Source organism: Physella acuta, unplaced genomic scaffold (assembly GCF_028476545.2).
Source record: "Physella acuta isolate Inbredline_101_S28 unplaced genomic scaffold, ASM2847654v3 ptg000300l, whole genome shotgun sequence".
In the NCBI taxonomy this organism is placed as follows: domain Eukaryota; kingdom Metazoa; phylum Mollusca; class Gastropoda; family Physidae; genus Physella; species Physella acuta.
Window position 1 is genome coordinate 186,624 of NW_026731819.1, and position 24,274 is coordinate 210,897.

Sequence of the window (24,274 nt, forward strand, 5' to 3'; positions counted from 1 at the left end):
TAAGCTAAACGAAGGCTGGTCAGTTATGGTCAAGTGTAGCCAAATCACTTTAAAATAAGAATTTTAAAATTTGCTCTCAGCTAGTCAAACAAAAAGCATGGCCTAGCGGTAGAGCGCTAGACTGTTAACCCGAAAGTCTCAAGTTCGAATCACGGGTTTGAGTCCGTAAAACGTCCTTAAGTCCACCAAGATCTGACGTGTCCCTGACTATCGTTAGGAGAACCAAACGAATTCGAAAAGTGCTGACCACACAATCCATTCATTTTCCATGTTCATCGAAACAGATGAACTCTACTTCATATGCCCTTGTGTATTGGGCACGACACGGGAAAAGATGATGATGAATTATATTTAAAAGGAGTTTGGCCACTACATTTGTTAGTCCATTAGGAAGTGAGTTGGTCTCTTGTTTGTGTTTAGTTAATGTTCACTAATTGCTACCGACGGCCCATACCGTTTTTTTTGTGTGTTTGTCCGAGAAGTGATTTCAAGAAGGGACACAATTATAAAACTTGTCAAATCGATTTTAGCCTTTAACTTTACTCATTGATAAAAATGGGAATTAAAACAAAAAAAAAACCCAAGTTACTTAAATTAAAAAGCGGGAATGAATAAAGTTGACCCAAAAAGTTAATGACGGTGAAGACGGGGGGGGGGGGGGGGCTTTTTTTTATAACGTACAAGAATGGGGAGTGGGGCGCAAACATGATGTTTTGCCCCGGGGCGTCGGAATGTGTGGCTACGCCTCTGTACCAACAACAACAACCAACCTTACCCACCCGCCCTCCTCGTGCCCAGTGATAGAACTACAGCAACACAAAACAACACAAAACAAAACCCACCCTTGCCCTTTTACTGGTAGAGCTACTGAAAAAAAACGAAACAAAATCTCACATAAAATCACAAACGCTTGCTTCAATTCCGGTGACGTTTCGCAGAACGCCGCCACTTGATAACTTCAGATTCGATTAATTACCACATTATTCAATAGCAAATACCAGGTCGTTACCAATTACGCCCCCACCCCCTCCTCCCTTCCTCCCCAATAACCACCAGTTCCCAGCCGTCCAAAGAGTTGGCAGTTACGAATGTGAATCGGACAAACTATTAACGTAATCGATTCCTAGATATGTCCATATTAGCAATCGATTCCTAAATAAGTTCATATTCTTGTCTAATAGTAAAATACTTAAAGGCACAATATATTTTTAAAAATTAAAAAACAACAACATTATTTTAACAATGACAATTATGAAATGTTACAATGTTCTTCAAAATAAAACAAGTTTAATTTGTTAAAACCCCGACTTATTAGAGAATTATACTCAATGAAATTGCCGTAATCGATACCGGTTTCCCCCTGGTGTAAACCGATTCCGGTCCGAACGGAAGTTATTCCCGTCACATTCAACTAATTTCCTTCATTTATCAAACACATACTCTCGTGGTCTCAACCCACGGGGGAACACAGCGAGAGCAAGAACAAAAGCGTGGGGCGTTTAGGAAACACGAAAACAACCACATGTGCTTTTTCTGGATGGTGAAATGTTCTCAAAATGATGAACCGTGGAGTGAATTTTATTAGTAGAAATTTAAAATTTTATCGGCTGACGAAACTGTTGTTAAGATGGGTGAGAAAATTGAGGGGGGGGGGGGGTAGGGGTGGTTTCAGTGGCGTCACGAGATCCGTTGTTACCCTATGCGATAACTGATGGTGTCACCCTATCCCCCTTCCAATAATTTTTCATTTTCGATTTAGTGTCACCCCAGTCCTCGTACTATTAAATTATGTTAACTAGATACAACATTGTTTTGAACGTAAATTTTACGATATTTCAATATGGTGGCACCTCGTGGTGACCGCACCCCCTGCCCCCCCCCCCCCCCCCCCCCCACCTTAAGACGTTACTGTGTTGGTAAGTTGTGTGAGAGGCTGGTATACGAGCTCCGTTGAGCCCTATTATGTGGAATAATGCGCCCCATTTAAACTGGCGCCCTGTTTATGTGTAATCTTCTCTACCAGCGCCCTTCACAAAGATTATAATAATAAAAAAACAAACACAAGTTGGAGTTAATTTTTCTGATCAAAGTAAATTAAAGAGCCGAACGGTTAGGCTTTGTGCGAGGGTTCAACTTTAACCTTATGGATTATGAATGCACGTGATTAAACGAACGAGAGTGAATTACGTTAATTGTCTTGAATGGATTTATTCCTGGCAATTTGCCAGAGGTCACACAGTAAACGGAAGATTTTTTTTTATTCTGTGTGGGACTGAATTAGGCTTAGGAAACAACTAATGAACAAAGTGTAATTTGGTTTAATCGAGTCGTCATTGTTTGTGAGATCTAAGAGGGAGTGAGTAAGAGGCGTTAATTTAAAATACACAGTAAAGTGACCCGTTATTGAAATAATTAAAACAAGATAAATACAAGAAAAAGGCCTTTCATTCTTCAAGTGTTTTAGTCCTTTTCTTTGTCTACTATGGATAGTTCCCTTCCGTTTCTTTTATACTAGTCGGGGGGAGGGGGGGGGAAGTTGAGTAATCCCCCCCCCCTTCCCAGGTAAACGTTCATCTCCCGTAAGAAATAGAAAATAAAATAAATTAATTTATAATGTAAAACATTTCAATAGAAAATATATACTTTAACCAGTGTCCCCACTCGCCCCCCCCCCCCGATTGAAGTTTCAAATGCCTTCCTCCCATGGAGTAAAATGTCTGAAAGAAACCAGGCTCGCTAACATAATGATTAAAAAAGATAGGCCAAATATATAGAAAATAAACTATTTTCACACATGACTTGTAGAAGTGTAAGAGAGCATTATTGCCAACATGAAAGTCTTGAGTTGAACTCACAAGTTGTAGTCTTTAAGTGCGCTATTCCCACGTCCTTGGAACACCCCCCCCCCCCCCTCACCCCAAAGACTCTCGACCATATCAAATGGATCTGGATCACAATTCTTTGTTCCTACTGTGGCACCAAAATTCTGCGCAAACTTAAGACGAGACACCCAATACTGAAACGAGAAACTCGACAAGGGAAAATGTTTAACAAAGCAGCATTAGTCATGCCCGCGTTCACTTCCGTTGTCTAATTTTCTCAGAGCCTTGTCCGAAAGGTTAACCAGCCTGGACCATCCTATTCTCGCGACCCTCGGACCGACGGCCACACGTAGAACCCCCCTACACAATAATAATTATATCAGTGCTAATAAAACTTCGATGGGCGCTCAATTGGATTGGTCATTATGCAAATAGAGAGATACGTCAGTGCCGATTAGCAAGCTCGTTAGCTAAAGGCAAGCTAATCGAGTCTCCGGAGAGGGCTTAATCTGGAACTTTTGCCCGCTGGGGAGGGAGGGAATGCGGAAAATTGGTGCGTGGTGGGAGACGCTCCGTGGGATGGAATCATAACAAACCGAGACACGACGAGACCCGAGACTTCCCCTACCTAACCAGATCTCGAAGGAGCTTTCTCCGAGTGTTCGAGTTATTCTTTTTCTTATCAGACGAAAAAGGGAAGGAAGAGAAAAAAAAATTGACCACAAGAGGGAGGGTCAATAGTGACCGCTCTCTCAATCATAGCAATCTCTCGGTGGCGTTTCCGGCGTCGCATGCTACACTGGAATTCGCAGTTTATCAATATTTATATTTTACCGGCCCGGGCGGGATTGTAATAAAATAATTATGATCAATCTACAAGTACCAGACTACCAGTGGATAAGTTGGGCTACGTGTGTTTTCTTAAAGAAGGCGGATCAGAATCTTCATTGGGAGACTTTACTGTGTATGATATATACATTATATATGTATATATATATATATATATATATATATATATATATATATATATATATATATATATATATATATATATATATATATATATATATATATATATACACATATATATATATATATAGTGTATTCTGCGTATTTTTAACTGAGAAAATTCAACTCAAAAGTGGAGGGAGGTGGATGTCGTATAGGGCTGTTATATCGTAAAGTATGTTTTAACCGTAAAAAATTGGGGTAGACTTATACGTCAAGTTACGTTATCTGACGGAATATACGGTATAAATATGCAGCGGAATATTGTTTCTTTCCATCAATACATTCTCGAAGTAATTAATATTGCGTAGACTTAGGAAGCGACACATTCCATCCGGGTTAATTTTTTACCCCCACTCTAACCACACCGATTTTGGAAGCACTAAACTAAGTAATAGTGAAAAGTCACTTTCATGATAAATTTAAAGAGACCTTAATATCCGACCTAATCCTGTACTGAAAGCTGAAGCCGGACTAAAGGACCTATTAGAGAATGTTCGATTTTTGCAGTAAGGGCTAACGTAGCTAAAACCTACTTGAAATTTTTAAACTCGAACTTAAAGAGAAGATTTTTTAAAAATTCATCATCTTCCCCGCACGGATAGTTCAACTGTTGACCCATCCATGTCTGAACAGATTGAGAACCGCTGCTGTAATCTGGAACCCTCGCGCACAGGAGCCAGCCCTCCTTAGAGCTCGGTCAGAGGAAACCATCTGTGGCTGGGAGTCTAGAACTAATTACCAGGAAAAAACATTACTTACATCTGACATGTCATTACTGTAACAAAACTAAGCACGAGACCGGGGCCAGCTAAGGGAAGACAATCACACTTCCTCGGACATTCGATTACTCTCCCTTTTTGCCCATTTTCCCCCAGTTAACTTGGGGACGTGTGATTAATTCCCTCATTTTATTTTTCAATTTATTTTCAAAAAAGGAGAGAAGAATAAATTTGGCTACTAGATTCAAGTTGTAGGATTTTTGTCCAAATTGAATTGGACGTTAATGGATGCTGACCAGGGTAGCTATTATCCCTGAAATGGTATCTTATTGTACCGCGTACACGTACACAATTTTTCTTTAAAAAATTCTGTACTGGGTATACGTACCCATTTTTAATTTAGAAATGAGTTGTATACACATTTTAAATTTATTTTTAACGTCGCAGTCTCATAATACAAGCGTGATAGTAAAGATAATCGTGACACAAAGAATTGTTAAATTAATTATATTTATAATTAAGATTGTGAGTAAGTTTTCTGTATTTTATGTTAGAATATTAATTGTATTTTTTTCTGACGAAACGTGAATTCGAAACAGCAGTTGATTAGTTTGTTTCTAAAGCTCTCATACATACATTTGTTTTGAATCTGTAAACTGCAATTCGTGGCTTAGCGGTAGAGCGCTAGACGAAAGTCTCGAGTTCGAATCCGGGTTCAAGGCAGTGGAACATCCATGGGTGGCAAACACACGTTAGGGAAAACAACGACGGTTGGGCATAGTGATAAAGGCCGTAATAAAGATGAACTCTACTTTACCTGCCCCATGTACCTAGGGTACGAACGGAAAAATAGAAGGGGAAACTACATTGCAATGAAGTTATTTCTCTGGTGTTATTAATATTAAGACCACGATTCGCGTGTACTCTAACCTAATCGATTTCAACGCATCACATAACCTAATTCATCACTGAGAGTGGGAATTTGGTTAAAAGAAAAAACAACAACAACAACGGTACACACTAAATTTCAATCAGAGTACACCCCGCCCTCACCCAGCCCCTCCCTGCCACCAGCCAGAGCATTAGTAAATTAAAGGAAATGTTCCAAAAGATCCCTCGGAACTTTTTTTCCCGCTTCGACCTTTGTCTCGGTTTATTTCAACATAATTGGGTATTTCCGATTTCAACTTTTGTTGTTTTAATGAAAAATAAAATACCCCTCCCCCTTTGTACAATTTTTTTCTCAGTCACACTATTATTATTTATACAATAAAAAAAATATGAATTCTGGTGCACATCTGTTTCTAGCAGTTAAAAATCGAAAGAGAAGGGAGTGAAATATAGGTCAAACCATTCTAAAAATGGCGTGCGACAGGGACGTAAGCGACAAAGAATAAGGGAGTTAATTAGCGCTTTGACTTTGATATTCTGTTCTCCAGCTTCAAGGGGGGGGGGGGGGAAGGGGAGGAAAGCCTAAGAACGGCTCTTAAGAGTATTACCGCAAGACGGGTCTAATGATAATGAAAATGCACCCCGGCTAATCATGTAATGACCAGGGATGAACCAGTGACACTCATAATAATAGCATTGTCTTGAGTTGCCTCCCTGTCTCATCAATCAGTTATGGCATTAGTCGGAAGGGGGGGGGGGGGGGGTGTGGATGGAGGATTGAGGGGGGGGGGTCCTTAAGGGCATGGCGTATACTTGACATTTTTGTAAATTGTGCAAATGGATGTGTTAAGTTTACTTCATGTTTTAAGTTTTTGGACAAGAATCTTAGGACAGTAAGGGCCATGGAAAGCTTCTATATGTATAAGCTTTATACATATGCCTCTTTAAGCTTACTCATATATCAGCTTACATGTATGTTTAGATGTGTCTATATGTGCACGTTATTAATGTGTATGTTGATGTCTCTGAATATGTGTATAGGTATTTATGTATATTCGTAAATTTACATATAAACATACGCATATATATATATATATATATATATATATATATATATATATATATATATATATATATATATATACATATATATATATACATATATATATATATATATATATATATATATATATATACATACATACATATATACATACAATAGGCTAATATAACCTACAATGTTAGTCTAAGTCTAAGTGCTTGCACCCTAGGTGAAGACTACACATATTTTAGAATGTTAGTGAACTGCATATCCAACACACCATTGCACAAGAGTCCCACTTGAGCTTTAAGTGAGCAGATAACTCACAACCCTCCTCTAAAGCTGTCTCCCCAAACACCTGCACCCGTTTCTATGACATTACATTCAAGTCGAATCCACTTTGAGCAAGACAAATCGCACATTGGATATCTCGGAGGTTCGCGAAACTCCAGGGTGGCGAGTGGCTATCGTTAATGACATATACCATCTATTAGCGCACCGGAAGCGGCGGTGCTAAACGGTGCAAGCGGTGCCAGGCGTGGCAGTTACTATCGTGGGGCCTGGTAGACGGATGGCGGGGTGCATTTTTACCGCGTGTCGGGGGGAGTCGGCAGACGTCATTAATCGTTGATAAAAGTTTTATGGCAGGAAGGAAAGTTAAGGGTAAGGGGGGCTGGGAAGTAAGCCGCGGGGGAGGGGTTTGGAAGGTGTTAAAGATGAGGAAGCAGGACTGAGAATAGGGCTGGTAAGTAGGTCAACAACCAGTTCAAAGGCTCATGCAGGTTTTATTGAACCGTAGAACTGGGTGGTGACCTACTTACCAGCCCTATTACGAGAAAGGGAGGGCGGAAAGGAAAATTTAGAGTAGGGGGTCGAGTCGCTAAAGCTCATGGTGGCTAAACCGAAAAGTTCCGAGTTCAAACCCCCGGGCAGATAACGCTCCATAGCTAGAGACAGCAACCCATCTAGAAGAGAAAACTCCAAAATCAAACAACTGCTGCCTTGTAGTTTGTTCTTGGTTTGACCAAAGGCTATGGAAACAATTCCAAACAGAAAAGCAGGCCTCAATGGCGCATAACTAGTTGACACGTAATACTTGTGTTGGAGAAAATTCCTTCCAACACTACAATTTTGAAGGAAGAAGAACATACAAAAAGCTATAATAATAACGTACAAATCTATTTTGTCTATTAAAAATAGTTTCCATGTTCTAATTTAGAATTAAAATTAGAACAATTAGAAGCTAAGAAAAAAAATCACTATTTATATTTACATGTCCACAACTTATAGAATAAAAAACTTTTTTCACACATGATCACAAGATCACCTTTAAGAAACTTTACAGAATGTAAGTTTAATTAAGTTCCGGTATCATTAGCAGTTTACCAGTCGATTTAAATTATATAAAAAAAAATTCCTCCATTACAGTTAAACCTCACCAAATGATGTTGTTACAGCTATGTAAAACAGATAAAGAAACGTATTTCTGCCTCACGTCTGGGGTCTAAGCTGTCTGGAATTACGTTTCCAGTCGACTGGCGCCGTCACTCAAGCGTTAAATTGAGCTATTTGTATTGAAAGATTTCCATTATTTAGCCGTTAAACACTTCCGCAGGCTTGAGGAACGGCTTGACAGTCAAATAATTGTTCTAAAACATCAGGTACTTGACGTGGCTGCTACGATATGGCGTCACGGTAGGAGGGTGTAGAGCCGGTAGCGTACGACTTCCGGTGAGCGAAACCATACGTATACATGCAAATACATGCAGATATATGTCTATGTGTATATATAAATTGATACGTATATGCCTGTAGATATTAAATTATATATATATATATATATATATATATATATATATATATATATATATATATATATATATATATATATATATATATATATATAATATATGGGACCTACTTATACTCATTTTTGCAAAACCTATTACAAAAAGTGACATGACTCCTTCCCTTCTGTGCATATTTTGATATTTTGATCCACTAAACTCCAACGAATATAATACGCTTTCTTTATGTTTTTCTTTAAAAACTTATTTGCGCAAGCTGCTTTGGTTTTTTACAATGGCGAATACTTTTAGCAAAAAAAAAAAAAAGACTAAAAAAAGAACCAGATTCTTACATTGCGGCTCAACAGTTGAACGAAAGGCATTTAACTTTAGAAGAAACGCGACTTCCAGAAAGGAAATTGATATTCCTCAGGATCTGACCCTCGACTCGAGATGCCGAAAGAAACATTTCCAAACTGTTAAAATCTTAAGCCCAGAGCGACACGGGCACAAAGCGCCTATTGCTGGGAGCCGATCAAGTAAAAATCAGTCGCTTAAAGTAGCGTTTTTTGCTCATTTTCCGTTTGGCTTAACTAAGAGGTGGGTTGAAGGTTCTACTTGAGATTCCATCCTGGCTCGTACGCATGAGCGGTTTTAAGCATTTGAAATCGACCAAATTTCAGATATCTCAACTTATTTTTTAAAACTTAAATTAAGTTTTTTTTTTGGTTCCTTAACCAAAAAAAAAAAGAACCTCAGCGTGATGCAAATAATCTTTAATAATAAACTTTTTTTTTTTCGTCAAGGGTGGATTATCCCACTGATGCACCGGGAAAACATCTGGTGGGCCCCGCAGAAGAAATCTCGATGGGCCCAAGGGGCACCTTTTAAAATTTCAAGGCCTTTCTGTGTAAAAAAAATTATTCCAGAATACGACAATTCAAGAAAATACAAAATGTACTTTAAAAAACACTAATACAATTCGTGAAAGTAAGTAATTGGCTTTATTTTTTTTAAAAAGCATCTAGATCTAGTATATCATTACACTACGAGTTCGAATCCGGGTTCAAGTCAGTAGAACGCCACTGAGTCCACCCAGCTTTTATGGGTACCTAACTCACGTTAGGGAAAGTAAAGACGACAGGGCATAGTATTGCTGACCACATTACCCCTTCATATACCGAGGTCACAGAAACAGGTGAACTTCACTTCACTCCCCCCCCCCCCCCCTTGGACCGTCAGGATCAAAAAGGGAACCTTATTTATACCATCACAACTAGATAACATTTAACCTTCGTGAGTAGCAGTGGTCTTAACCGAGACAAAGATAAGCAAACACAAAAAAACGCATTGATATCTGGGTGGTCTGTTGGCGTGTGCGAATCCTTTTATAGCGGAGCGTTAAAAACCTTTCTTCTTCAGCCCCGTGGTATGGGATGGGAAATATCCGTTGCATGTCTACCATTCTTATGGGCGGATTCTTCGGTAAGAAATCCTCTTTCCTGCTACGTTTTCAATAGTCTGAGTGATGGGGGAAGGGGAGGGGGGGGGGGGGGGGATATAGGGGAGACGACAAGAGAAGCCGTAGTTATGGGACTTGTTTGAGAGGACAGACAAATGAGCTATTATCTTTTTAGGATATTAGAAATATTTTTTTTTAAAGTCATGTTATTATTTTTAAGGAGTTTTGAAATGCAATAGTACTATTTAATTAAGAATTTTATTTTAAAACAATGTTCTTGAAAATGTAAAGCTGATGAAATAATTTTTGTCAAGTCTGAGTAGAATTAGAAACCTTAAATTAAAAAAAAAAAAAATAATAAAAAACTGCATTTTCTACGATGTAACTCTTTCCAGCTATAGCTGGTGATAAATGCAGAAATAAATTTCATTTTTTTTTCATTGTTGGACTAAATTCACCAACGTCCTCTAGAAAATAATGCTTCACATCTAAAGGCGAAGTATTTATCGACATCTAAGTTTCTCGCATTAAAACCACTGTAGCGCCGCCTCTGAATCCGACCACCTAAAAGGAAATCTTCGTCGAAGAAAAAAAAATTGTCCGAAATTTTTTTTTTTAAAGTTGGGTGTTAGAGAGCGTGCGAAGGAGGGGAGGTAATGTGGTATAGGGATTACCTCACGGTGGAAGGGGACATTAGCAGCCACACAAGGGAAGTAAAAAGTGAATCTATGTAGTTCGCCATCAGGCTAATTGAAACAGGCTTCCATACAATGACGCTTTGGATCTGTCTCACCTAAGCGACTGAAAGCTGGGGGGTGGGGGGTGGGTGATAGGATGTCGATAGTTCCTTGAGTAGCGTCCCCTGTCTCGCGGTTACTGCCCTTTCAAGCAGGCCTGATGTATGGTATTATTGAGAGAGGTGTGTACCATGAAATGGGTGTGTGTGAGTGTATTGGTGTATTGGGCAAGCGGTTGGGGGGGGGGGGGGAGAGGAGGAAGGGGAGTAATGCACTTATTGGATTATTTTGCAACAAGAAATTTTCTGTTGTTAAAAAAAAAAACTTATGTGTAAAACAAATAATATCTGCACAGTCTAGATTCTATAAAATTAATGGTAAAATAATTTTACCCATTCATGATACCATCCTATAATAAAAACCAGTTGAGTACATAAAGGTTACGTTTTCATAAAAAGTTGAATTTCTTTGCTAAAAAAAACAAAACAAAAATAACAACTTTAAACAGTAATTTAAAAAAAAAATTACCAAGGTCTTTAAAAGAAGAACGGCATCCACCTAACCCATCTCACGTGCCCATTGCAGACGATAGCGCTGTCAACTATGACATCATTTGTTACAATCGATGCAGTCAATCGGACGGTGCGTCTGAACGTTTGGCGAGGGGGGGGGGGTGACTTGAAATGGCGGGCGCGCTTCGGAGAAATTTTCGTTTAAAATACGCTAGGGTAGAATAACACGGCTTCGATTTGTGTGTGTGGATTTAATTGATAGGTGATTTGATGAGGGGCGGCGTGGTGGAGAAGTGGGATGGATGGGGGGGGGGGGCGTGGGGGGAGGGGGTAAGGGGTAGGATTTCACGGAAGAGAATTTTTGCAAATTAAAGCCGAATTTAAAAAAAAAAGGAAAAATTAAAATATCACGTTACACCCGAATAAGACCCACCCCCAGATTATTTCGCGATTAAATGATTTAAAAATGTTTTGTTTCTTGTAAAGAGTTGTCGATAAACGTTTCCTTTTTAATTTTTTATTTTTGTTAAAAAAAAAAAAAGAGTTCTTTTATTTTCATCAGTGTATGATATTAGCGAGAAGTTTAGATTCTTCAATGATTGTTGTTTGAACAGTATAGTTTTTTATTCCCTTCTTTGCCGATATCATTGCTGAAATAAGCATTAAAGCAAGTCGGATCTAAGATTTTAAGGCTTTGGAAGAATGGTAGGGCAAATTTAGGGAAAGAAAAAAAAATCAACCGAAAATTTCGAGTCTATACGCTCAACCGCGGCATTTAAACTCTTTTTAAAATAAGTTAATTGACATGGTTTTATGTCAATAATCACAATAATCGCAATAATAATTATCGCTATTACAAAATATAATATTATATGCTTAGCGTTAAACCGAACCCCGCATTAAGCAATTACAAAAAATAAAAACAACTTTTATTTTTTTATACAGTAAAACAATAATTTTTTGAGTCATTAAGCGAACTAATGAGATTAAATTTAATTCTTTTTGAAAAAAATGTAGTAAAAAGAGTAGCCAATAACACGAGGAGGACGATATTAAACAAATAATAATATTTTTTAAAAAGTAACAAAAAAAATAATAACGCAATGAAATACAAGCAGATCGATGATGTAAAGAGAACAGGGAAAAAAAGTTTTAATCATTAGCATTATTTTTGTTACCCACTCATCCACTACACCCACCTTTAACCCCCGTTCACCCCCCCCCCCCCCCACACACATCCCTCATCCACTCCCTTCATCTTTAAACCCCGAGCACCCCCCCCCCCCCCACCACTCATCTACTCCACCCACCTTTAATTTCCGAGCACCCCCCCATCCCTCATCCACTCCACTCACCTTTAACCCCTCGAACCCCCCACCACTCATACACTCCACCCACCTACACCTATAACCTTCGTGCAACCCCCCCCTACCACTCATCCACTCCACCCAATTTAACTCCCGAGCACCCCCTCCCCACTCATCCACTCCCTCCACCTTTAACCCCCGAGCACCACCCCCCCACCACTCATCCACTCCACCCACCTTAACCCCGAGCAACCTCCCCCCCCAACCACTCATCCACTCCACCCACCTTTAACCCCCGAGCATCCCCTCCACTCCCCCACCCCCCGCCCCTCCCCCACCCCCACACCACGTCAACGTGGCTACCGCAAAAAGCATTACGGCCTACGGGGGCAAAGTGCTAGCCAGCACTATATCAATATAACTGGACGGAAGCTTAAAAGCCATCCAAAAGCCTTTTTGTTGTAAAGGAAACGCAAACTTGGAGCCCCGCCCCCCGTTCCATTATGGCGGGGGTAGCGCGGGTCCGCGGACTCTGTTGTCCGACTTGAAATATAACCACTAAAAACACGCCGGGGCCGCGACGTGCACGAGAAAATATATATCCACTTAGGTCTAAATGGATTGGCCTAACTCTTTGAAACCTCGGGTAGCATTTCGAAACGAGATAAGCAGAGGCGTCTCCTCCAACTGAGGAATGGATGGTTGGAGGAGATTACAGAGAAGGGGGGTTTGACGGTGGAAGGAAAGAAAGGAAGCGGGGAAGGGGGGTGAAATTTAAAATTTTAATTTGGGATACCAAGAAATTAAATGTCAGAATGAACTACTCCGTTTTCTACGCATGCGCGTTGAGGAAGCATCTGGTAATGGCGAACGATGTGAAAATTTGGGGATATAATGGAAGAAGGGGGGTGGGGAGAAAAATAGAGTAAGGGGAAGGGGGTCCATTTGAGGAAATAGGAAGCGAAAATGAGTGCGGGGGTAATGATGTATTATAGCCTGCGTATACACAATTATGCAATTTTGATTGCATAATCATACAACATAGTGGTCGTTTAGCTGCTAAGCTTTTGGAGACGACGAACCGACGAATTCTTTTAAAACATTGTACTGCTTATTTTATGTACGGCGTAACACTGCACTTACACTTGCTACATGTGTAATATACATATCTAGAAAAAAAAACATTTCGCAATAAGTGAGTAATAAAGTTCCCCTTCCAAACCTGATGGAATATGAAGGGATAATGTGGTCAGCACTATGCCAAGCCGCCGTTACTTTACCTACCGTGAGTTAGATACCTATCATAGCTGGGTGGATTCAGGGGCGGTCTACAGCTAGGGTTGCCAGATACCTTTTCCGAAAATACTGGACACCTTTCCATCCTTTCCTTCTCAAAGCAGAAGAAGAGGGGGGGGGGGGGTGGAAGAGTATTATTCATATACCTGCCCAGTATTTATATTTATTTTTTCATGGACAGTCTGCTCAAATACTGGACTGTCCAGTTCAAAACTGGACACCTGGCAACCCCATCAACTGCCTTGAACCCGGATATCAGTTTAGGTCTCTACCGCTAGGCCACTACGTCCCTCAATAAGTGAGGTCCCCTTATACATGTTCTAATAACATTAACTGAAATTGTTTTTTTTAGACGTGTATAGTATACGAGTCGCAAGTATAAGCACGGTGATAGAGAAAAGAATTCCATGATTCAATATTCTGTAGGGGTAGCTAGAATCTCTTAAATAATAATAGGTTAAGGGTATTATTATCTTTTCCGAAGGTTACTGTATTTTCTTTGTGCTACAAAAATTAACGTCTTTAAAAAAAAAATCGGTAGTATTGAACTCTATTGAATTTTTTTTTTTTACTTCGCGGAGTAACGCTTCAAATATTTTTAGCCGGAGTTATCTACTCGTGGTTAAAACAGTGCCAGGGGCTATAACCTCATCAAAGAGGGTGGTTTTTTTTATTTGGTTTCACGGGACGATTTTTTAATTACATTAAAATTATTATGAGTTTTTTTTAAAAGTCAGAATGTAAGATTGTGTTTGAAGAATATATCAATACTACTGCAGACGTATAATTACATAGCCAGGTATTCTGGTGGTATAGTCAATAGTTGTACCATAGTCATCAAGTACTGGAGCACGCTTCAAAGGACTATGGGAGATGTGGATTTATTTTACTCTTGGGGAATACGGTAAACATTTCTAATTTGAAATATGATTGCGGGCTTTTTCGTTTTTTTTTTGTTTTTGTTGTTGTTGTTGACAATACTCATGGATATAAATGTAAAAGTAAACTTAAGATCCTATTTATCCATATCGATCCACTGGGCAGATGAAGTAGAGTTCAAAAGGTTTCTTGTCCTCGGCACTCGAAGGGAAGGTGTGGTCAGGAACGACCTACTGACTTGGACCCCGGATTCGAACTCGAGACTTTCGGGTTAGCAGTCTACCTGCTCTACCGCTTAGGCCACGCCGTGGTTTAAATATACATTGTTCTTATTTTTCGTCTTTTTCAGCGCCTAATGCAGAATAGGTAATTTGCAGCCACCCTTTTATGCTTGTCAGATATTTGCAATTTTTAAAAACATTTCTTTCCAACTCTTCCGAATTATTTTTCGTGTCTTTTCAATTGCTTTAAGCTAGTTATTGGGGGTATAATCTCCATCCTTGTGGGTTCCATGATATGTATTGTTAGTAATAATTGATTCATATATATTAAATAGGAACGGCGTGGCCTAGAGATAGAGAGATACACTGCTAACCCTAAAGTCTCGAGTTCGAATCCGAGTTCAAGTCAGAACGTCCCTGAGTCACCCAGCTGATGGGTACCTAACTCACGTTAGGAAAAATAAAGGCGGCTGGGCATCGTGCCAAGGTCACTAAAACAGATGAATTCTACGGCCTGGGACGATGATACATTAAGATCCATTATAGCAATAAAATATAATTCTACAGTCGACTTGTACATGAAGCTGATACACAAGTATCGTTGTCGCGTTAACATCGATAAGCGCACGAAAGCTAGAAAAAAAAAAAAGACTCCGAGAGCATTAACCTCATGTTATAGTTAGCTCATGTTTTCAAAAACAATCTGAGCTAAAACATAATCCATCTGAGTTTATTCACCCCTCCACAGCATAAATTCCAATGTATTGGTATTATAAAAACAAGAAATATATATAAATAAAATAAATAAAAAACCCATACGGCGCCATGTTTTTCTCTCGTCTATTGTCACAACGTTCGGATGGCGGATTATCCAAACAGACCTTTGGAGACATAGCTATAGCAGGCGCCCCGAGGATACTTTTCATAATGATATAATTATCACAAATTGGCTTGGATTGACGCGAAAGATAATTTGAATGTTATTAAAAGTAAATAGGTTAAAAAAAAAAGATGACATTCGTTTGTTTGCCTGGGATGAGGGGTAGATTTAGACGCAATAGCCGGCTAAATAAACCAGATTCAAGGTTTGATTCGGGGATATTTTTTTCTCACTGTTTATAGAAGGAACTCACACGAGAAGGTACTCACGGAGTGCCCCCCACAAAAACACGCGCAAACAAACAACCGCACACATTGCACACACACGTGTATACACACACGCGCGCGCACAAGATGAGAAAGCAAAAGAAAAAAAAACAAACCCGGAACGCAATTAGCTCAAGCCTCAGCTCCACGCATCATCGTTCGATGCTGACAGCGCAAGGCTGCTAATTATTTCTCCACCCCCTCACCCCACCCTCCCCCTTCCAGCTTTTTACCTAATATTTATCCTTCTCCCCTCCTCCGACGTAAAATATCTCACCCATCAATTTCTACCCCCCGCGTAATTTCTTCCCGTTTATAATAAGAAATAATCCGGACTATCCATCTTGGCGATGAAACATAGATTATAACTTGCCGCATCTCTTCGTCGGCTGCCGGTGTCTCCGAACATGTTCAATGTCAACAACATCAGCAGTGGAAGTTCAATACGACTTTAGTATACAGCTTCAATGTTGTGTGTGACAATTTTGGGTGGGAAACATAATTTATTGAGGGGGGGGGGGGGGGGGGGGAGTGTCGCTCATGACTTGTCGATAGAAATATTTTGACATACTTGTCTTATTCCTCAGTGGCCCTTGGGGAGCTAAGGGCTGTGGTTCCAGTCGAAACAAAATAGGCAGCCTTTTATTAATATGAACAACTTAGAGTGCCCTCCCTTACTTTTTAGATGTTCGTCTGAAATTAACATCGATGGGTGTGTATGTGTGTGTGTGTGTGTGTGTGTGTGTGTCTACGGGATGAGTGGGTTGCGAGCTTGTGTATGGTTGCGTGTGTATGGTTGTGATAGGTTTTATTTAAGTATTACCTCCACTTCCATACATTACTTTTAATTACTTTAATTCCATTATTACAATGGCTTCATAATAATTATAATTAATTAAAAAAAAATCTTTCTATAATAGATCCTAGCTTTCCAACCTACGCAATGAAAATTGATGTAATTGCTTAACACCACAATGAATCCATCCTTATTTTAAATTGCCTGATAATTAACAATGATAATGTAATACATTTTTTTTAAAAACCTCATAAAACACAATTTTCATTTCATCCAGAATACCCATCACAACTTAATTACTTCGTTAAAAACAGAGTAATTATATTTTTTTATCCTAATAAATAAAAATATTTAATTGAAGACATGTTTTAATAAAAGACATCTCCTGATAAAGTTGCAGCGAGGAAGCAACAAGATGAGGTAATTAGAGAAATTAGTTTGAGATCACCCAACAAATTGTTATGGTGACTTGGAAAGGTACGGAACTGTAAAAAAAAGTCACAACTCTGTTGTTTAACTATGTTGAAAGGTTCTTTAGTGATGTTGTTTATTGATGATTAAATGTTGTTTATGGATGTTCAAAGGGTGACGCCGTTTGGAGTTGAATGCTGTCGTGTTTTGTACGAGGTGAAAGCCACGACAAATGGACACAATGAGATGATTTTTTTTGTCTCTTGTCCATTTAACGACAATTACGTGGATTTTTTTTTTCTTCCTTAAAATTGCAGATACATAAGAAATGAAAGGGCTGTTAATGGATTGTGTGTGAGGGGGGTGGGTGGGGAGGGGGTGGTGGTGTGTGTGGAAGGGGGTTTTAGGGCAGATAAGATTCTTACAGAAACTATTATTCGTGAGGGTTGGGGGCTATATTGCAAAGAATATTTAAACTATTGAAAGAACTGGGGGGTTGTTTTATTAAGGGTTGGGCTAGGGTCCGTTGTTTTATTAAGGTTGGGCTAGGGTCCATGTTTTTTGAGAGTTGGACTGGGGGTTTGTGGTTTTATAAAGGTTGGACAGGGGTCTATGGTTTTATGAGGGTTGGAGAGGACTAGGGATCTGTGGTTTTATAAAGTTTGAGTTGGGGGGGGGGTTCTTTTGTTTTATAAGGGTTGACTGGGGCTATAAGAGTATAGATAAAGCGATGTAAAGAATGGATGGTTAGGTCTATGCTATAGATCAGGGGTCTCCAAACTTTTCAGTCCGAGGGCCGCATTAACTATCAAATTTCAGTTCGGGGGCCAGTTTCTTCCAGGCATGTCTTTGATTTTTCTGGGCAAAGTTGCAAAGCCATCACCAACAAACGTTTTTTCCGTGGACAAAAGGATCTCCGCGGGCCAGATGATAGGACCTCGCGGGCCGCATCCGGCCCGCGGGCCGTAGTTTGGAGACCCCTGCTATAGATAAAACTGTTTTAAAAATGTGATACGGCACGGAATTACAACCTGCAGACCATATTAATGTGCGACAAACGAAACAAGGTGATCACGGCAGTTGTAACTAAGACACATACGCACGTCATTCTCGTGGTATAAGAAAATTATAATTTAGAATAAAGTGCGTTCACCAAAGGCTTTTTGCCACCACCACACACACAAACAAACAAACAAACGAACGACGTAACAAACAGTAGGATATGATATATTATGATTCGTGATGATTCGTACAGTGTTAGTGAGCAGACACCGGCCGTAATGCAGGTATAGACAGAAATTTACCTGTAAAATCTGGAACCACGCTCTCACCTGTGCGTGTGTGTAGGGATGGGGGTAGGGTGAGGGTGGGGGTTTACATATTATTGTTTTAAAATATCTGTCTATTTCAAGGCGATAAGGAGACGCCAAACAAACGAGAGGGTTGAAAGAGTTGAGATCAGGGTTAAACAGTTAAAGTTTAAAGATAAGGGTTAAACAGTTAAAAGTCTTAAGATCAAGGTTAAACCGTTTAAAGTCTTTAGATCAGGGTTAAACAGTTTAAAGTCTTAAGATCAGGGTTAAACAGTTTAAAGTCTTTAGATCAGGGTTAAACAGTTAAAGTCTTAAGATCAGGGTTAAACCGTTTAAAGTCTTTAGATCAGGGTTAAACAGTTTAAAGTCTTAAGATCAGGGTTAAACAGTTTAAAGTCTTAAGATCAGGGTTAAACAGTTTAAAGTCTTAAGATCAGGGTTAAACAGTTAAAGTCTTAAGATCGGGGTTAAACAGTTAAAGTCTTAAGATCAGGGTTAAACAGTTTAAAGTCTTAAGATCGGGGTTAAACCGTTTAAAGTCTTTAGATCAGGGTTAAACAGTTTAAAGTCTTAAGATCAGGGTTAAACAGTTTAAAGTCTTTAGATCAGGGTTAAACAGTTAAAGTTTAAAGATAAGGGTTAAACAGTTTAACGACTTAAGATCAGGGTTAAACAGTTTAAAGTCTTAATATCAGGGTTAAACAGTTTAAAGTCTTAAGATCAGGGTTAAAAAGTTAAACGTCTTAAGATCAGGATTAAACAGTTTAAAGAGTTAAAAATTAGGGTTAAATACTTAATGTTTAAAAACATGACGAGAGCAAAAGTGTTTTAACGGATCTCCGCACGATGGCGCGAACTGTACATCATCCCATCATCTATACATATCCGTGCAAAATAGAGCATATCCATGTTGTCATTCGACCCCCCCCCCCCCCCCCCCCCCCTTCCCGCCCTGTGATGCTACTGCAACTAAGCGCCTGTTAAAACCATTTGATTTATTATTTGACCATTTAACACTGTTAGCAGACATATAAATGACTTGTTTTTAACCGATACCTAATCATATAATCGACATTCATCATTTTCTTGACCAAGTCTGACGTTATATCTGACACGTTGCCACCGTTAACAACATATACATGGTTAGTTTTTAACCGATATCTAAGCATATAATCGACACACCATTTTCTGGAGACTATTTGACGTAATATTTGACTCGTTTCCACTGTTAACAACATATACATGATTAGTTTTTAACCGATATCTAAGCATATAATCGACACACCATTTTCTGGAGTCTATTTGACGTAATATTTGACTCGTTTTCACTGTTAACAACATATAAATGATTAGTTTTTAATCGATATCTTAACATATAATTTTACATACATCATCTTCTGGACAAAACAGTTCTCCCTTACCTCCCCCTACCCTCCATAGAACCAGGCACTGTGGGTAATCTGCTGCTGCAAACGCCCAGGCCGAGTCGCCCCGTGACAGCTACATAAACCCTTTGTTTTAATAAGATTTGCTCGTATGAACTTCTAATTGCCAATTTTCTCCGCAGGAACTTCTATCTAAATATTTGCTCACCCCCCCCACCCCACCTCAACAACGTTGGCGTTGGAGATTGGACGTGTTCCGGAATTGAAGGAGGTGGGGGGTGGGGGTGAATTGGGGGAGAGGGTGTGGGTAAGGAGGAGGGTGGTTATGATATGCACGCAAGATGGTTATTGGAAGAAATAGGTTATCTGTGTGATAATGTTGTTGGATGGGACAGGCTTTGTAGTGTATTATTGGAGAAGGGGGTGTGGGGAGGTGTGTATGGGGGGGGGAGGAGTGGAAAAAGAGATGATATCTATTATAAGAGGTTAATGGGTTGGGAAATAAAAAGATGGTAGATAGAAATCGTTGAATAATTTGTTTAAAAAAAAAATATAACAAAGTGCTGGAATAAATATAACTAATAATAGTGGGGTGTTTAATGAGGAGGCAAAGGGGTGGGTGGGCTGGTGAAGTGCAACCCTCGCCACCTGTTATACAGTGATAAAATCGTTAGAAACCCCTCCCTCCCTTTCCCCCTTCATTACACAAACACATCACAGTTTAAAAAAAAAAAGACTTATTTTTATTTTTTAAATGGCGATTGGACTTGCCTGGCTTGAAATTCGCTCGTATGCTACTTGGTGATAGATGCCACCTCATTTGTTAAAATACCATTTTCACCCCACCCCCTACTCCCCACACCCACAGTTTGTAATGAAAGGAATAATGATAGGCAGGCTGAGGCCTGACATGAGACATGTTGCTTATTTGTTGGTTAATTGGCTGTCGCCTGAGTTACGTTAGATAGTTTTTACAGCTGGGGGAACGAGGGGCTAAAGAGGGATGAAATTAGGGTGAGGGTGGGTGGGGGGTGAGTGCGAGTCTGGGGTGAACTGGTGCGCTGGTGTGAGTAGAGAATAGTTAAAGGCTCCGGTTGGATTTTTTTTAAATGAGTGGGAAAAATAAAACTGGATTGGTAAGGGAGATAAAACTAATTTGTAATTTTCTGCTGGGAAATTAAAAGCACTCTTTACGTTTTTCGTTTCTGTTTTTGTTTTGTGTAGAAATAAACTTGTATTGACATAAACTTTAATAACATAAGCTCATACTAGACTTTACAACACAAGTATAACTCTTTAATAGAGCAATAGGTCTAATATACTTTATGCTGACTGAGCTAAGAAAAAAAATGAAGGGGGGGGGGGATTGAAGGCTGAGGTGTGATGTCATTTTAAAAATGGGGGGTGCACTGACTCGTTATAAATATTAACACCCCCCCCTATACACACATTGCAGCTTGTAACTACTCAAACCTTAATATCAAACCACAGCTAATAAATAAATAAAACGACATAAATTAGAAGATTATTTGTAATATATCATCAACCTTTAACAGTGATTAGGAAAATGCTCCATGGAAAACTGCGCACAAAAAAAAGTGTGCTAGGGCATTTTTGTTTTATTAAATCGATCATTATTAGACAATAGCACAGAATGACCACATGCAGATTTAGGCATAATTAAACGTTTTTCCGCGAAATATTACAAAACTAAAAGTTTATTAGTATAATTAATTTGTCATTGCGCATTTCTTTTTCCGTAGCGCAGTTTTCCGTTTTGCGCACTTTTCGGGAAATCCCTTTAACATATCTATCATGTCAGGTGCATGAGTATAGTACTGACAACACCAACTACCACTTACAATGAGACCAAAGAGACAGATAAACTCTGCTTCATCTAACATTTGGACCTTCAGGTTATGAAGAAATGCTTTTCTTACAACATGTAACTGTGTGTTCTATAAACTGCTCTACCTAATAACTACAGGAACAGGTACCCTACTATCCAGAGTTTATTTCAGGTATCTCTTAGTTGGGGGGAGTGGGGGGGGGAGGTGTACTGAAGTATAACGAAATATAAGTCCGCTACAGGGCTGGTAAGTAGGTAACAAGTTCTATGGCTCATACAGGTTTTATTGAGCCGTAGAACTGGTTGGTGACCTACTTACCAGCCCTATTGGAAAGTTTCAAAAGCCCCCTCCCCTGGGAAAGAAAAAAATGTCTAAAAGAAACATTGCCCCCCCATACACACAACACAAGGAGGTAATTAATGACTTACTGAAACACAAGGAGGTAATTAATGACTTACTGCAATCAGCCTCCAGCACCTGACTGACGCTATCCTCACCTGCCGCAGGCTCACCTGCCATGACGGCCAGCTCATCCACCTCCGCCTGCAGCTTCCGTGGACTGGCCGGACTGCTATCCACGGCATCCACATCCACAACCAGCCGGTTTTCCGATGAAATATCCACATCGTCGCCATCTTCCCACATAAGCTCCATCGCGTGTTTCCCGTAAGGTATTTATTTTCAATGCATACGCGAGTTCAAGAAATAAACACAGGGTATTTGACGTTTAGCTCTAGTTTTAAAAAATCAACACACTTATTTTAATAGAATCACAAATTAACTCATGTTTCTTTTTAAAATTTTTAACAACAAAATCTACCCACGTGTCTCTTCTTTTATGCGAAAAAAAAACAAAATAAAAAAGGTAATTTTTACATTTAAGAAAAAAAATTCGCTAATTTGTCGAGAACTGTTTTACGCGTTATTTTACGAGCTAAATGGCGAGGGGAAATTATATAAGTTCCGTCAATACGAAAACTATGTCAACAGCTTTTGCGTGCTGCGCGTTATACCGATTCGCCCAGAAATAAAGACGACAAAAAATATTCTCACATAAATTATTAGCCATACTAGAAATAAAGGGAATAATTTAAAAAAAAAACATAATCGACCTAAAACAAGACTTCAAAAGCCATAGGGCTTGTTCAGGATTTCTGAAGAGATGTTTTACTAGCAAGTACTGTATTTATCTGTTTGAGAAATAATTACATAGCGTTAAAGATTTTTTTTTAGTCATCGCGAGACGTCAGAGCGGCGGCCATTTTTTCCCCTATGGGCTAAATACGGTGTATTGTCAGAATTGATGCCGGGATTTTTTTACCCTTTGTTTCTTTTTTTTTTCAAGCGCGTTTTTCCGTGGTTATGTTATAGGCTCTCGACCCAATAATTGTTTTAGTGTTATTGTATTTCTTGCAAAATATCTCAACACGCTTATGCCACGTGACCGGGGTTACATTCGACCTTCGTTACTGTAAAACTTCAAAATTGTGGAGCATTTCTCTTTGTTTATAAAAAAAAATAACTGACTCTAGTTAAGATAATGCACTTGAAAATTTTAACACAACTGACTCTTAAACAATGAGTACTATTTTTTGTATTGATAAAAAAGTCATTATTTCAGAACATCGAGAATGGAGATCAATCAATATTATGATTTGTATGATTATTGTATTAGATAGAAACCACAATGTTGTTCAGGTCTGTCGTGTACTTGAAATGATGGGTTGTTGACAATATCAATACACCGATCACGTGCCCATCAAACACAATTACTTAGGTACTCCCACACAAAGGATGTTGGGGGAAGGGGGGGGGGTAACAGTCCGGGCTACAAGTAGGATCTTAATTACCCCTTTAGGGACCCTTTAACCAGGTCATAAGGACCCAATTCGGGACCCATCTTAGTGATCTTCTTTGGGACCTCAAAAAGAGGCAGTATAGTTGTAACGAGAAATCAACATGCGTAGTGTTATGATATACTGAAAATCATTAAGGTCTTAGATACCTTTATGCCAGAATACAAATCTGTACAAAAAGCAACAGAGCTGAGATGAAGACATTGTTGCAAGACTAGAATACTATTCATTTAGCAACAAAGCTTAGATATATAAAAATAGTTTTATTGAATATTACAAAGCACGTGTCATGCTCCTTCAAGCGCGTCTACAAGTCTAGGAATCAATGGGCAATTTTTTTTGTCGAAATAGTTTTGAGAAAATACGATTCATAATAAGAAGGCTGAACGACGTTTTTCTAACATAAAGCATGCAATCTTGCGAGCAAGCTGTAAAACGTCAATACCAAACTATCGTTTAATCCTAAACTGCATTGTTTTTTTGTTTTTTTTCGTAACCATGTTATAGTTTTTATACTTTCAAAATAATCTGGAGGAAGAAAATGTTACTGGTAAAAATATATTTATATCAGAGAGTGCCTCGAGGACTGTATACTGTCATACATTTAAAAAAATAATGTCATACATTAAAAACAAAATGGTTTAAACGTTTTTCCTGTCTGACAGAAGGATCTATAGGGTAGGTGAAGTAGAGTTGCGGAATTGGCGTGGTCGGGGTCGGTATAGCTCATGGTCGCTAAACCGAAAAGTCCCGAGTTCGATCCCGCGGGCAGATGAGGCTCGATAGCTGGGGACAGCAACCCATCTAGGAGAGACATCTCCAAAATCAAAC

At 39.1% G+C, this 24,274-nt stretch overlaps 1 protein-coding gene across 3 annotated transcripts in view; it reads right to left on the reverse strand.

Moving 5' to 3' along the window:
- Positions 1-24,274, reverse strand: part of LOC131939894 (LIM domain only protein 3) — a 156,519-nt gene that overhangs the window by 76,385 nt on the left and 55,860 nt on the right. The window contains exon 1 of one of the 3 annotated variants that reach the window (XM_059298427.1): positions 22,046-22,275. The exons of the other annotated variants lie outside the window; for them this stretch is intronic. Coding sequence (XP_059154410.1) covers positions 22,046-22,241 — 196 coding nt within the window. The 5' untranslated portion in view covers positions 22,242-22,275. Of the gene's footprint in view, positions 1-22,045; positions 22,276-24,274 lie in introns of those variants that run through there. 3 annotated transcript variants of the gene reach the window in all.